The 14,363-nt window shown below is 27.3% G+C and overlaps 2 protein-coding genes across 2 annotated transcripts, besides 2 other annotated features; one reads left to right on the forward strand and one right to left on the reverse strand.

Annotated features, from left to right (window-relative positions):
* Nucleotides 1-10,915: 10,915 nt before the first annotated feature.
* Nucleotides 10,916-11,042: a mobile genetic element.
* A 347-nt stretch (nt 11,043-11,389) lies between these two features.
* Nucleotides 11,390-12,430: a mobile genetic element.
* Nucleotides 12,431-12,453: 23 nt separating this feature from the next.
* On the forward strand, nt 12,454-13,003 carry TVAGG3_0676990 (uncharacterized protein; the record flags this gene model as incomplete). Its single annotated transcript, XM_001281171.1, has 1 exon — nt 12,454-13,003. A coding segment is annotated over one exon (550 nt), but the record flags the coding sequence as incomplete, so codon positions are not given.
* A 173-nt stretch (nt 13,004-13,176) lies between these two features.
* Nucleotides 13,177-14,200, reverse strand: TVAGG3_0677000 (disulfide-isomerase A6 family; the record flags this gene model as incomplete). The annotated part of the gene is made up of 1 exon (XM_001281567.2): nt 13,189-14,004. One exon carries the CDS (start codon nt 14,002-14,004, stop codon nt 13,189-13,191), a length of 816 nt encoding a protein of 271 aa, XP_001281568.2.
* Between the last annotated feature and the right edge of the window lie 163 nt (nt 14,201-14,363).

The following is a 14,363-nucleotide window of genomic DNA, read 5'->3' on the forward strand; positions in this document are numbered from 1 at the left end:
TTTCATATTCTCGTTGTTTTATGAAATTCTATTTCTTTTCATATTCTTCGTTGTTTTATGAAACTCATATTCCTCGTGTTTTATGAAATTCTATTTCTTTTCATATTCCTCGTTGTTTTATGAAATTCTATTTCTTTTCATATTCCTCGTGTTTTATGAAATTCTATTTCTTTTCATATTCCTCGCTGTTTTATGAAATTCTATTTCTTTTCATATTCTTCGTTGTTTTATGAAACTCATATTCCTCGTTGTTTTATGAAATTCTATTTCTTTTCATATTCTTCGTTGTTTTATGAAACTCATATTCCTCGCTGTTTTATGAAATTCTATTTCTTTTCATATTCTCGTTGTTTTATGAAACTCATATTCCTCGCTGTTTTATGAAATTCTATTTCTTTTCATATTCCTCGTTGTTTTATGAAATTCTATTTCTTTTCATATTCTTCGTTGTTTTATGAAACTCATATTCCTCGTTGTTTTATGAAATTCTATTTCTTTTCATATTCTTCGTTGTTTTATGAAACTCATATTCCTCGCTGTTTTATGAAATTCTATTTCTTTTCATATTCTTCGTTGTTTTATGAAACTCATATTCCTCGCTGTTTTATGAAATTCTATTTCTTTTCATATTCCTCGTTGTTTTATGAAATTCTATTTCTTTTCATATTCATCGTTGTTTTACGAAATTCTATTTCTTTTCATATTCCTCGCTGTTTTATGAAATTCTATTTCTTTTCATATTCTCGTTGTTTTATGAAACTCATATTCCTCGCTGTTTTATGAAATTCTATTTCTTTTCATATTCTTCGTTGTTTTATGAAACTCATATTCCTCGCTGTTTTATGAAATTCTATTTCTTTTCATATTCTCGTTGTTTTAAAATTCTATTTCTTTTCATATTCTCGCTGTTTTATGAAATTCTATTTCTTTTCATATTCCTCGCTGTTTTATGAAATTCTATTTCTTTTCATATTCTTCGTTGTTTTATGAAACTCATATTCCTCGCTTGTTTTAAAATTCTATTTCTTTTCATATTCTTCGTTGTTTTATGAAATTCTATTTCTTTTCATATTCCTCGCTGTTTTATGAAATTCTATTTCTTTTCATATTCTTCGTTGTTTTATGAAACTCATATTCCTCGTTGTTTTAAATTCTATTTCTTTTCATATTCTTCGTTGTTTTATGAAATCTATTCTTTTCATATTCCTCGCTGTTTTATGAAATTCTATTTCTTTTCATATTCTTCGTTGTTTTATGAAAATTCATATTCCTCGCTGTTTTATGAAATTCTATTTCTTTTCATATTCCTCGTTGTTTTATGAAATTCTATTTCTTTTCATATTCTCGTTGTTTTATGAAATTCTATTTCTTTTCATATTCCTCGCTGTTTTATGAAATTCTATTTCTTTTCATATTCTTCGTTGTTTTATGAAACTCATATTCCTCGTGTTTTATGAAATTCTATTTCTTTTCATATTCCTCGCTGTTTTATGAAATTCTATTTCTTTTCATATTCCTCGCTGTTTTATGAAATTCTATTTCTTTTCATATTCTTGTTGTTTTATGAAACTCATATTCCTCGCTGTTTTATGAAATTCTATTTCTTTTCATATTCCTCGCTGTTTTATGAAATTCTATTTCTTTTCATATTCTTCGTTGTTTTATGAAACTCATATTCCTCGCTGTTTTATGAAATTCTATTTCTTTTCATATTCCTCGCTGTTTTATGAAATTCTATTTCTTTCATATTCTTGTTTTATGAAATTCTATTTCTTTTCATATTCCTCGCTGTTTTATGAAATTCTATTTCTTTTCATATTCTTCGTTGTTTTATGAAACTCATATTCCTCGTGTTTTATGAAATTCTATTTCTTTTCATATTCTCGTTGTTTTATGAAATTCTATTTCTTTTCATATTCCTCGCTGTTTTATGAAATTCTATTTCTTTTCATATTCTTCGTTGTTTTATGAAACTCATATTCCTCGTTGTTTTATGAAATTCTATTTCTTTTCATATTCTCGTTGTTTTATGAAATTCTATTTCTTTTCATATTCCTCGCTGTTTTATGAAATTCTATTTCTTTTCATATTCTTCGTTGTTTTATGAAATTCTATTTCTTTTCATATTCCTCGCTGTTTTATGAAATTCTATTTCTTTTCATATTCTCGTTGTTTTATGAAACTCATATTCCTCGCTGTTTTATGAAATTCTATTTCTTTTCATATTCCTCGCTGTTTTTGAAATTCTATTTCTTTTCATATTCTTCGTTGTTTTATGAAATCATATTCCTCGTGTTTATGAAATTCTATTTCTTTTCATATTCCTCGCTGTTTTATGAAATTCTATTTCTTTTCATATTCCTCGCTGTTTTATGAAATTCTATTTCTTTTCATATTCTTCGTTGTTTTATGAAACTCATATTCCTCGTTGTTTTATGAAATTCTATTTCTTTTCATATTCCTCGTGTTTTATGAAATTCTATTTCTTTTCATATTCCTCGCTGTTTTATGAAATTCTATTTCTTTTCATATTCTTCGTTGTTTTATGAAATTCTATTTCTTTTCATATTCCTCGCTGTTTTATGAAATTCTATTTCTTTTCATATTCTTCGTTGTTTTATGAAACTCATATTCCTCGCTGTTTTATGAAATTCTATTTCTTTTCATATTCTTCGTTGTTTTATGAAATTCTATTTCTTTTCATATTCCTCGCTGTTTTATGAAATTCTATTTCTTTTCATATTCTTCGTTGTTTTATGAAACTCATATTCCTCGCTGTTTTATGAAATTCTATTTCTTTTCATATTCCTCGTTGTTTTATGAAATTCTATTTCTTTTCATATTCCTCGCTGTTTTATGAAATTCTATTTCTTTTCATATTCTTCGTTGTTTTATGAAACTCATATTCCTCGTTGTTTTATGAAATTCTATTTCTTTTCATATTCCTCGCTGTTTTATGAAATTCTATTTCTTTTCATATTCTTCGTTGTTTTATGAAACTCATATTCCTCGCTGTTTTATGAAATTCTATTTCTTTTCATATTCTTCGTTGTTTTATGAAACTCATATTCCTCGCTGTTTTATGAAATTCTATTTCTTTTCATATTCTTCGTTGTTTTATGAAACTCATATTCCTCGCTGTTTTATGAAATTCTATTTCTTTTCATATTCATCGTTGTTTTATGAAATTCTATTTCTTTTCATATTCCTCGCTGTTTTATGAAATTCTATTTCTTTTCATATTCTTCGTTGTTTTATGAAACTCATATTCCTCGCTGTTTTATGAAATTCTATTTCTTTTCATATTCTCGTTGTTTTATGAAATTCTATTTCTTTTCATATTCCTCGCTGTTTTATGAAATTCTATTTCTTTTCATATTCTTCGTTGTTTTATGAAACTCATATTCCTCGCTTGTTTTATGAAATTCTATTTCTTTTCATATTCCTCGTTGTTTTATGAAATTCTATTTCTTTTCATATTCCTCGCTGTTTTATGAAATTCTATTTCTTTTCATATTCTTCGTTGTTTTATGAAATTCTATTTCTTTTCATATTCCTCGCTGTTTTATGAAATTCTATTTCTTTTCATATTCTTCGTTGTTTTATGAAATCATATTCCTCGCTGTTTTATGAAATTCTATTTCTTTTCATATTCCTCGCTGTTTTATGAAATTCTATTTCTTTTCATATTCTCGTTGTTTTATGAAATTCTATTTCTTTTCATATTCCTCGCTGTTTTATGAAATTCTATTTCTTTTCATATTCTTCGTTGTTTTATGAAACTCATATTCCTCGCTGTTTTATGAAATTCTATTTCTTTTCATATTCCTCGCTGTTTTATGAAATTCTATTTCTTTTCATATTCTTCGTTGTTTTATGAAACTCATATTCCTCGCTGTTTTATGAAATTCTATTTCTTTTCATATTCTTCGTTGTTTTATGAAATTCTATTTCTTTTCATATTCTCGTGTTTTATGAAATTCTATTTCTTTTCATATTCCTCGTGTTTTATGAAATTCTATTTCTTTTCATATTCTTCGTTGTTTTATGAAACTCATATTCCTCGCTGTTTTATGAAATTCTATTTCTTTTCATATTCCTCGCTGTTTTATGAAATTCTATTTCTTTTCATATTCTTCGTTGTTTTATGAAACTCATATTCCTCGCTGTTTTAAATTCTATTTCTTTTCATATTCCTCGTGTTTTATGAAATTCTATTTCTTTTCATATTCCTCGTGTTTTATGAAATTCTATTTCTTTTCATATTCCTCGCTGTTTTATGAAATTCTATTTCTTTTCATATTCTTCGTTGTTTTATGAAACTCATATTCCTCGCTGTTTTAAAATTCTATTTCTTTTCATATTCTCGTTGTTTTATGAAATTCTATTTCTTTTCATATTCCTCGCTGTTTTATGAAATTCTATTTCTTTTCATATTCTTCGTTGTTTTATGAAACTCATATTCCTCGCTGTTTTATGAAATTCTATTTCTTTTCATATTCCTCGTGTTTTATGAAATTCTATTTCTTTTCATATTCCTCGCTGTTTTATGAAATTCTATTTCTTTTCATATTCTTCGTTGTTTTATGAAACTCATATTCCTCGCTGTTTTATGAAATTCTATTTCTTTTCATATTCCTCGTGTTTTATGAAATTCTATTTCTTTTCATATTCCTCGCTGTTTTATGAAATTCTATTTCTTTTCATATTCTTCGTTGTTTTATGAAACTCATATTCCTCGCTGTTTTATGAAATTCTATTTCTTTTCATATTCTCGTTGTTTTATGAAACTCATATTCCTCGCTGTTTTATGAAATTCTATTTCTTTTCATATTCTTCGTTGTTTTATGAAATTCTATTTCTTTTCATATTCCTCGCTGTTTTATGAAATTCTATTTCTTTTCATATTCTTCGTTGTTTTATGAAACTCATATTCCTCGCTGTTTTATGAAATTCTATTTCTTTTCATATTCTTCGTTGTTTTATGAAATTCTATTTCTTTTCATATTCCTCGTGTTTTATGAAATTCTATTTCTTTTCATATTCCTCGCTGTTTTATGAAATTCTATTTCTTTTCATATTCTTCGTTGTTTTATGAAACTCATATTCCTCGTGTTTTATGAAATTCTATTTCTTTTCATATTCCTCGCTGTTTTATGAAATTCTATTTCTTTTCATATTCTTCGTTGTTTTATGAAACTCATATTCCTCGCTGTTTTATGAAATTCTATTTCTTTTCATATTCTCGTGTTTTATGAAATTCTATTTCTTTTCATATTCCTCGCTGTTTTATGAAAATTCTATTTCTTTTCATATTCTCGTTGTTTTATGAAATTCTATTTCTTTTCATATTCCTCGCTGTTTTATGAAATTCTATTTCTTTTCATATTCTTCGTTGTTTTATGAAACTCATATTCCTCGCTGTTTTATGAAATTCTATTTCTTTTCATATTCCTCGCTGTTTTATGAAATTCTATTTCTTTTCATATTCTTCGTTGTTTTATGAAACTCATATTCCTCGCTGTTTTAAAATTCTATTTCTTTTCATATTCCTCGCTGTTTTATGAAATTCTATTTCTTTTCATATTCCTCGCTGTTTTATGAAATTCTATTTCTTTTCATATTCTTCGTTGTTTTATGAAACTCATATTCCTCGCTGTTTTATGAAATTCTATTTCTTTTCATATTCCTCGCTGTTTTATGAAATTCTATTTCTTTTCATATTCTTCGTTGTTTTATGAAATTCTATTTCTTTTCATATTCTTCGTTGTTTTATGAAACTCATATTCCTCGCTGTTTTATGAAATTCTATTTCTTTTCATATTCTCGTTGTTTTATGAAATTCTATTTCTTTTCATATTCCTCGCTGTTTTATGAAATTCTATTTCTTTTCATATTCTTCGTTGTTTTATGAAACTCATATTCCTCGCTGTTTTATGAAATTCTATTTCTTTTCATATTCTTCGTTGTTTTATGAAATTCTATTTCTTTTCATATTCCTCGCTGTTTTATGAAATTCTATTTCTTTTCATATTCTTCGTTGTTTTATGAAACTCATATTCCTCGCTGTTTTATGAAATTCTATTTCTTTTCATATTCTCGTTGTTTTATGAAATTCTATTTCTTTTCATATTCCTCGCTGTTTTATGAAATTCTATTTCTTTTCATATTCTCGTTGTTTTATGAAATTCTATTTCTTTTCATATTCCTCGCTGTTTTATGAAATTCTATTTCTTTTCATATTCTTCGTTGTTTTATGAAACTCATATTCCTCGCTGTTTTATGAAATTCTATTTCTTTTCATATTCCTCGCTGTTTTATGAAATTCTATTTCTTTTCATATTCTTCGTTGTTTTATGAAATTCTATTTCTTTTCATATTCCTCGCTGTTTTGAAATTCTATTTCTTTTCATATTCTTCGTTGTTTTATGAAACTCATATTCCTCGTTGTTTTACGAAATTCTATTTCTTTTCATATTCCTCGCTGTTTTATGAAATTCTATTTCTTTTCATATTCTTCGTTGTTTTATGAAACTCATATTCCTCGCTGTTTTATGAAATTCTATTTCTTTTCATATTCCTCGTTGTTTTACGAAATTCTATTTCTTTTCATATTCTCTCGCTGTTTTATGAAATTCTATTTCTTTTCATATTCCTCGCTGTTTTATGAAATTCTATTTCTTTTCATATTCTTCGTTGTTTTATGAAACTCATATTCCTCCGTGTTTTATGAAATTCTATTTCTTTTCATATTCCTCGCTGTTTTATGAAATTCTATTTCTTTTCATATTCTTCGTTGTTTTATGAAACTCATATTCCTCGCTGTTTTAAAATTCTATTTCTTTTCATATTCCTCGCTTGTTTTATGAAATTCTATTTCTTTTCATATTCCTCGCTGTTTTATGAAATTCTATTTCTTTTCATATTCTTCGTTGTTTTATGAAACTCATATTCCTCGCTGTTTTACAAATTCTATTTCTTTTCATATTCCTCGCTGTTTTATGAAATTCTATTTCTTTTCATATTCCTCGCTGTTTTATGAAATTCTATTTCTTTTCATATTCTTCGTTGTTTTATGAAACTCATATTCCTCGCTGTTTTAAAATTCTATTTCTTTTCATATTCCTCGTTGTTTTATGAAATTCTATTTCTTTTCATATTCCTCGCTGTTTTATGAAATTCTATTTCTTTTCATATTCTTCGTTGTTTTATGAAACTCATATTCCTCGCTGTTTTATGAAATTCTATTTCTTTTCATATTCCTCGTGTTTTATGAAATTCTATTTCTTTTCATATTCCTCGTTGTTTTATGAAATTCTATTTCTTTTCATATTCTTCGTTGTTTTATGAAACTCATATTCCTCGCTGTTTTATGAAATTCTATTTCTTTTCATATTCATCGTTGTTTTATGAAACTCATATTCCTCGCTGTTTTATGAAATTCTATTTCTTTTCATATTCTTCGTTGTTTTATGAAATTCTATTTCTTTTCATATTCCTCGCTGTTTTATGAAATTCTATTTCTTTTCATATTCTTCGTTGTTTTATGAAACTCATATTCCTCGCTGTTTTATGAAATTCTATTTCTTTTCATATTCTCGTTGTTTTATGAAATTCTATTTCTTTTCATATTCCTCGTTGTTTTATGAAATTCTATTTCTTTTCATATTCCTCGCTGTTTTATGAAATTCTATTTCTTTTCATATTCTTCGTTGTTTTATGAAACTCATATTCCTCGCTGTTTTATGAAATTCTATTTCTTTTCATATTCTCGTTGTTTTATGAAATTCTATTTCTTTTCATATTCCTCGCTGTTTTATGAAATTCTATTTCTTTTCATATTCTTCGTTGTTTTATGAAACTCATATTCCTCGTTGTTTTAAAATTCTATTTCTTTTCATATTCCTCGCTGTTTTATGAAATTCTATTTCTTTTCATATTCTTCGTTGTTTTATGAAACTCATATTCCTCGTGTTTTATGAAATTCTATTTCTTTTCATATTCCTGCGTTGTTTTATGAAATTCTATTTCTTTTCATATTCCTCGCTGTTTTATGAAATTCTATTTCTTTTCATATTCTTCGTTGTTTTATGAAACTCATATTCCTCGCTGTTTTATGAAATTCTATTTCTTTTCATATTCCTCGCTGTTTTATGAAATTCTATTTCTTTTCATATTCTTCGTTGTTTTATGAAACTCATATTCCTCGCTGTTTTATGAAATTCTATTTCTTTTCATATTCTTCGTTGTTTTATGAAACTCATATTCCTCGCTGTTTTAAAATTCTATTTCTTTTCATATTCTCGTTGTTTTATGAAATTCTATTTCTTTTCATATTCCTCGCTGTTTTATGAAATTCTATTTCTTTTCATATTCTTCGTTGTTTTATGAAACTCATATTCCTCGCTGTTTTATGAAATTCTATTTCTTTTCATATTCCTCGCTGTTTTATGAAATTCTATTTCTTTTCATATTCTTCGTTGTTTTATGAAACTCATATTCCTCGTTGTTTTACAATTCTATTTCTTTTCATATTCTCGCTGTTTTATGAAATTCTATTTCTTTTCATATTCCTCGCTGTTTTATGAAATTCTATTTCTTTTCATATTCTTCGTTGTTTTATGAAATTCTATTTCTTTTCATATTCCTCGCTGTTTTATGAAATTCTATTTCTTTTCATATTCTTCGTTGTTTTATGAAACTCATATTCCTCGCTGTTTTATGAAATTCTATTTCTTTTCATATTCTCGTGTTTTATGAAATTCTATTTCTTTTCATATTCTTCGTTGTTTTATGAAACTCATATTCTCGCTGTTTTATGAAATTCTATTTCTTTTCATATTCCTCGCTGTTTTATGAAATTCTATTTCTTTTCATATTCTCGCTGTTTTATGAAATTCTATTTCTTTTCATATTCTTCGTTGTTTTATGAAACTATCATATTCCTCGCTGTTTTATGAAATTCTATTTCTTTTCATATTCCTCGCTGTTTTATGAAATTCTATTTCTTTTCATATTCTCGTTGTTTTATGAAATTCTATTTCTTTTCATATTCTTCGTTGTTTTATGAAATTCTATTTCTTTTCATATTCTTCGTTGTTTTATGAAACTCATATTCCTCGTGTTTTAAAATTCTATTTCTTTTCATATTCCTCGTGTTTTATGAAATTCTATTTCTTTTCATATTCCTCGCTGTTTTATGAAATTCTATTTCTTTTCATATTCCTCGCTGTTTTATGAAATTCTATTTCTTTTCATATTCTCGTTGTTTTGAAATTCTATTTCTTTTCATATTCTCGTGTTTTATGAAATTCTATTTCTTTCATATTCCTCGCTGTTTTATGAAATTCTATTTCTTTTCATATTCTTCGTTGTTTTATGAAACTCATATTCCTCGCTGTTTTACGAAATTCTATTTCTTTTCATATTCTTCGTTGTTTTATGAAACTCATATTCCTCGCTGTTTTATGAAATTCTATTTCTTTTCATATTCTTCGTTGTTTTATGAAACTCATATTCCTCGCTGTTTTATGAAATTCTATTTCTTTTCATATTCTCGCTGTTTTATGAATTCTATTTCTTTTCATATTCTTCGTTGTTTTATGAAATTCTATTTCTTTTCATATTCTCGTGTTTTATGAAATTCTATTTCTTTTCATATTCCTCGCTGTTTTATGAAATTCTATTTCTTTTCATATTCTTCGTTGTTTTATGAAACTCATATTCCTCGCTGTTTTATGAAATTCTATTTCTTTTCATATTCCTCGCTGTTTTATGAAATTCTATTTCTTTTCATATTCTTCGTTGTTTTATGAAACTCATATTCCTCGCTGTTTTATGAAATTCTATTTCTTTTCATATTCTCGTTGTTTTATGAAATTCTATTTCTTTTCATATTCCTCGCTGTTTTATGAAATTCTATTTCTTTTCATATTCATCGTTGTTTTATGAAATTCTATTTCTTTTCATATTCTTCGTTGTTTTATGAAATTCTATTTCTTTTCATATTCCTCGCTGTTTTATGAAATTCTATTTCTTTTCATATTCTTCGTTGTTTTATGAAACTCATATTCCTCGTTGTTTTACGAAATTCTATTTCTTTTCATATTCATCATTATTTTAGGAATTTTTTTTTCTTTTCATATCCTTCATTGTTTTATGAAACATATATTCATTATTGTTTTAAGAAGCTCATATTGTTGAATCACCCTCTTTCGATGGCAATCGTTAAACACACCAAAAAGAAAAGGCTAAACTAACTCTAAATTGAAAAAGATATAATTCCATTGAAAATAAACACATGAAATTATAATTTTTACAATTTTCTTTCCATAATTATTGGTTTTCTGGGCATTACTTAAAACAGTTGTCCACAGAAACACTTATATTTGTGGGGAATTTTGAATAGTCTACAATATTTACAAAAAGTGTTTTCTATCGTTCTCATATCGGAATCAAACAAACTCTTCAAAAATTGAATCAAAAACTTCCAGGACCTGTCAAATTTCTGAGACCCAGAAAATTGTGCTATGTTATGTGGTGTAAAGATATGGAATGTTCTTTTTCAATAAATTGCGTTATATCGTGAATATTTCAATTTCGAAATTTTCATCATTTACGCAAAAAGATGGAATGTTCTTTTTCAATAGTTTATGAAACCCAAAGAAAAAAAAGTGTCTGTACCTTATGAAAAATATGAATGTAGAATTTGAAGTGCAGAAACTCAGCCGGGACAATGTCTGTTTCTGTAAACGTGTTTCATTTTAGATGCTATCCTATTACTTCGAATGGTTTTTAACGAAATATACTGAAATTGCAAAATATAATCAACCATAAGAGGGTTCATCCGAATCAACATGCATTGAAAAAGTTCTGATGGTTATGTTCTGTTGCAGTGTCCAGATGAAGGCTTTTTTAAGGGTGCACTTACAACCCTATGACATGGCATTCAATTCGGGTGTTTAAGGTTAATTTTCAATGACGCTTCACGACAGTTGTCAAAAATTTGAATTAAAGGCAGATGGGCGTAAGTGAAGCATTAATTTTTTTTTTGATTTGATTTGATAAAATACATAGGGAGATATGACTCATATAAATACCCTAGATATTTTTAATTTTGAGGTTAGAGGCCCTGAATGGTCTCAATTTCTATCATCCAAATTTGTAAACTTTTTTACAAAAAGTTGACCTGGATAAAGTTATATCAGGCAAAAACAAGCTCTAGTTGATTTTCCTCAAATCGAGTCACTGTACATTTTTCAAAGGTACGTGTGCGAGACTTCTAAACGAGCAGAAAGGAAGCGATCAGTAACCCTCGGAAAAAAGAAGAGGAGTGTCACTTTTCATGCATGTACCATTCATTTTTCTTAGTTGAACCACAAAAATTTAAGGGTGCACCCGTATGTACGTTTATTTGAGAGGAGGAGGATTACCCTCTCAATTTTGAGGGATTCGTTAGTTTATTTTCTCGATGAATATGCAATAAAATTTGATTTTTACCTTATCAATATACTTCATATAATATACACATGTTCATGTAAAAACTTTTTTCCAAAATCCTCAGGAATTAAGGGATTTTTGAATTTTAAGAATTTTTTTCGAATTTTTTCGAAAAAAAAATATTTTCAGAACAGCCTTAACGGCTAAGATTTAGGAACAATGTTAAGTATCAAAAAGAAAGGAGGTCTGATATAGACAACATATATCGTTGAAGGTTGAAAAAATCTCTAATATTTGAGCCCAAAATTTCAAATTTTAATTTTTTGAAAAAAGAGGCCACCCGTATGTACGTTTATTTGAGAGGAGGAGGATTATATTTTTGAAAGGGTGAAACATTATGAATATGTTAATTATATAATAATATGTATTATTATAAAAAAGAAAAAATAAAGAACGTTAAAATTTTTCTTTCTTGATTTTTTACAAAATCTACTTAGAATTATGCAAAATATGACTAAATAATTATAAATTTCAAGTTAAATTTTAATTTTGATAAATAATTTAAATTTCAAAATATCAAGTTCAGTTCGACTATGTATGTAGTAATTCCTCAATAAAGTGCCAAAACCCTATTAAAATATATGAACATTTTCAACATTTTAATGTTTTTATTTAAAAATTTGATGGAATATGAGCTTCAAACAATTATTATGTAAATAAAAATAATTAAATATATGTATTTATTCGTATTACAACCGTAGTAAGTCGATTCTTCCTTTCTTCTACTGAGGTTTGAATTTGATTTCGAATTGTAAAGAGATTCAAAGGGAAAATACTAGCGGATAAAAACTACCTCCATGAAAGGGTCATAATGGAGTCAAGTTGTATTTTTTGATATTTTTTGCTTTTAGAGCCTAAATAGGTAGCCAAGATAATGCCTAAAAATAAGGTTCTAAATTCTGAAGTTTACATGATCCTCTCGTGTGCACCCTTAAAATTCGAAAATTGTCAAAAATGACTATTTCGATTTCCCCTCTTCAATCAATAACGGAAGAGGACCTCATATCATTCGCTGAGAAGCATGTAGGCGATTTTAAATATAATGGAATTGTTTCGGTTGATCTTGAAACAGGTTCTCAAGGAATTTCAATTGGTTATTTAAACTTCATCGATGAAAAATACTGCAAGCATGCATTCGATAAAATACGTGATAGAAAGATTAAAGGGCAATTACCAGATTATAGTATTTGTCAAAATCCAATATTAAATGTCGGAATTCTTGCGGGTCCAGATATGAATATCGATCAAAATAATAACCAAAATGGTGAAATACAAAACTCTGATTCCAAATTGAATAAAAGAGATCATGAAAAGAGATCCTCTTATCGTTCTTCGGATGGATCAAGACGACATCATCATAGACATCATAGGCATCATAGAAGACATCACCACAGACATACAAAAGATTCTTATTCTTCTGATTCTGGTTCACAACCAAGTTCAGATTCAGAATCTGACTATTACTCAGAGCAATCTGATTCAAGAAAGTCTAATGAAAATTCTCGTCATGAATATAGATCTAGCTCAAGGCATCATCATAGATCAAGCTCGTCAAAATAACATTTTTATATTTTATTAGTAAATATTTGCTTTAAGATTGTTTGTTAGCTAATTACAGTTAATTTTTTATTTATAAAAGCTTAAAAAAAAAAATACAAAAATATACAATTTTATTTACACGACATTTAATTACAAATCTTCATTATTCTTGAACAGCCTCTGATAAAGTGAATATCTTGCAGTTCCATCAACGACATGATCTAAAGCAGTAGGAAGCTCTTGAATTGTTTCGACTTTCATTGCCTTATCGTTACGATGATGGAAGATATAGTATCCTTTCATGTTGTTGAACGGACAATTTTTGCCACAAACGTAAAATTTAAATCGATCATCTTTGTTATTTGTTGCTGCATCACGGTATTCATTTGATGGCTCTTGTGATGCTTCAAGAACGCATACTTTTCCTGTATTATGGCAGAGAGTATCGATTCTTTCTTTAGAATCGAGTTCTCCGATCAATGTATCAGTAGTTCCACTTTGGCTTGGATTAGCAACGAATTTCTCCAGAGCTTCATCGATTGCTGTGAATGTAAGCTGACCTTCATAAACTGAAACAATATTATTGAAAACAAATAAGATGCAATTCTGCTCTTTGACACCAAAAAGCTCTGTTATGGCTGGGTTTCGGTTTACACCTATTCTAATGTTGGCTTCATAATATTTATTCGAAAGAGCCGCCCAATATGGAGGAACTGCCTTCTTATTTGTTATAAGTATTGCAGATAGTGGTGTTTTTGCTGACGGAGCCCATGATGCATCAATTGTTTGAGCGTAATTTTTGATGTATTTTGTTGCTGCTTTAATGAAAGCATCGGCTACATGTTCGTCACGATATTCGACGGATGATGAACTTGTGATAATTCTAAAAGCAGGTGCTTGACGAACAGTATGTAAATGGGCTAGTTTTGGATTTTCTTCAATATCGAGTGAAATGAACTTAATCATTCCGGCAGACTTGTTAGCTGCTTTTTGAAATTCACTTACAATTGCATTTGTTTTTGGAGAGTGTTTTTTAACAAATATACAAAAACAGATTCCGTATTTAACATAATTTGAGATTTCTGTTACCCAATTTGCTTGATTTACTTCTACTACTGGGCTTTTGAATGGGAAGTATGAGAGTGAATTACAAAATAAAAATGAAATCATCATAAATGTCACTTTTTATAACATCGTTCTGAACAAAATCTTTTGATAAGTGAAATAGTTTTTGATGAGCAAAAAATGTAGTAATAGAAAGTATCCGTCAAAGATATAACATATCTCTAAGAAAATGCCGAAAAAAATTAATCTCTGGAATATGT

The sequence above is a fragment of the Trichomonas vaginalis genome, chromosome III (genome assembly GCF_026262505.1).
Source record: "Trichomonas vaginalis G3 chromosome III, whole genome shotgun sequence".
NCBI lineage: Eukaryota > Parabasalia > Trichomonadida > Trichomonadidae > Trichomonas > Trichomonas vaginalis.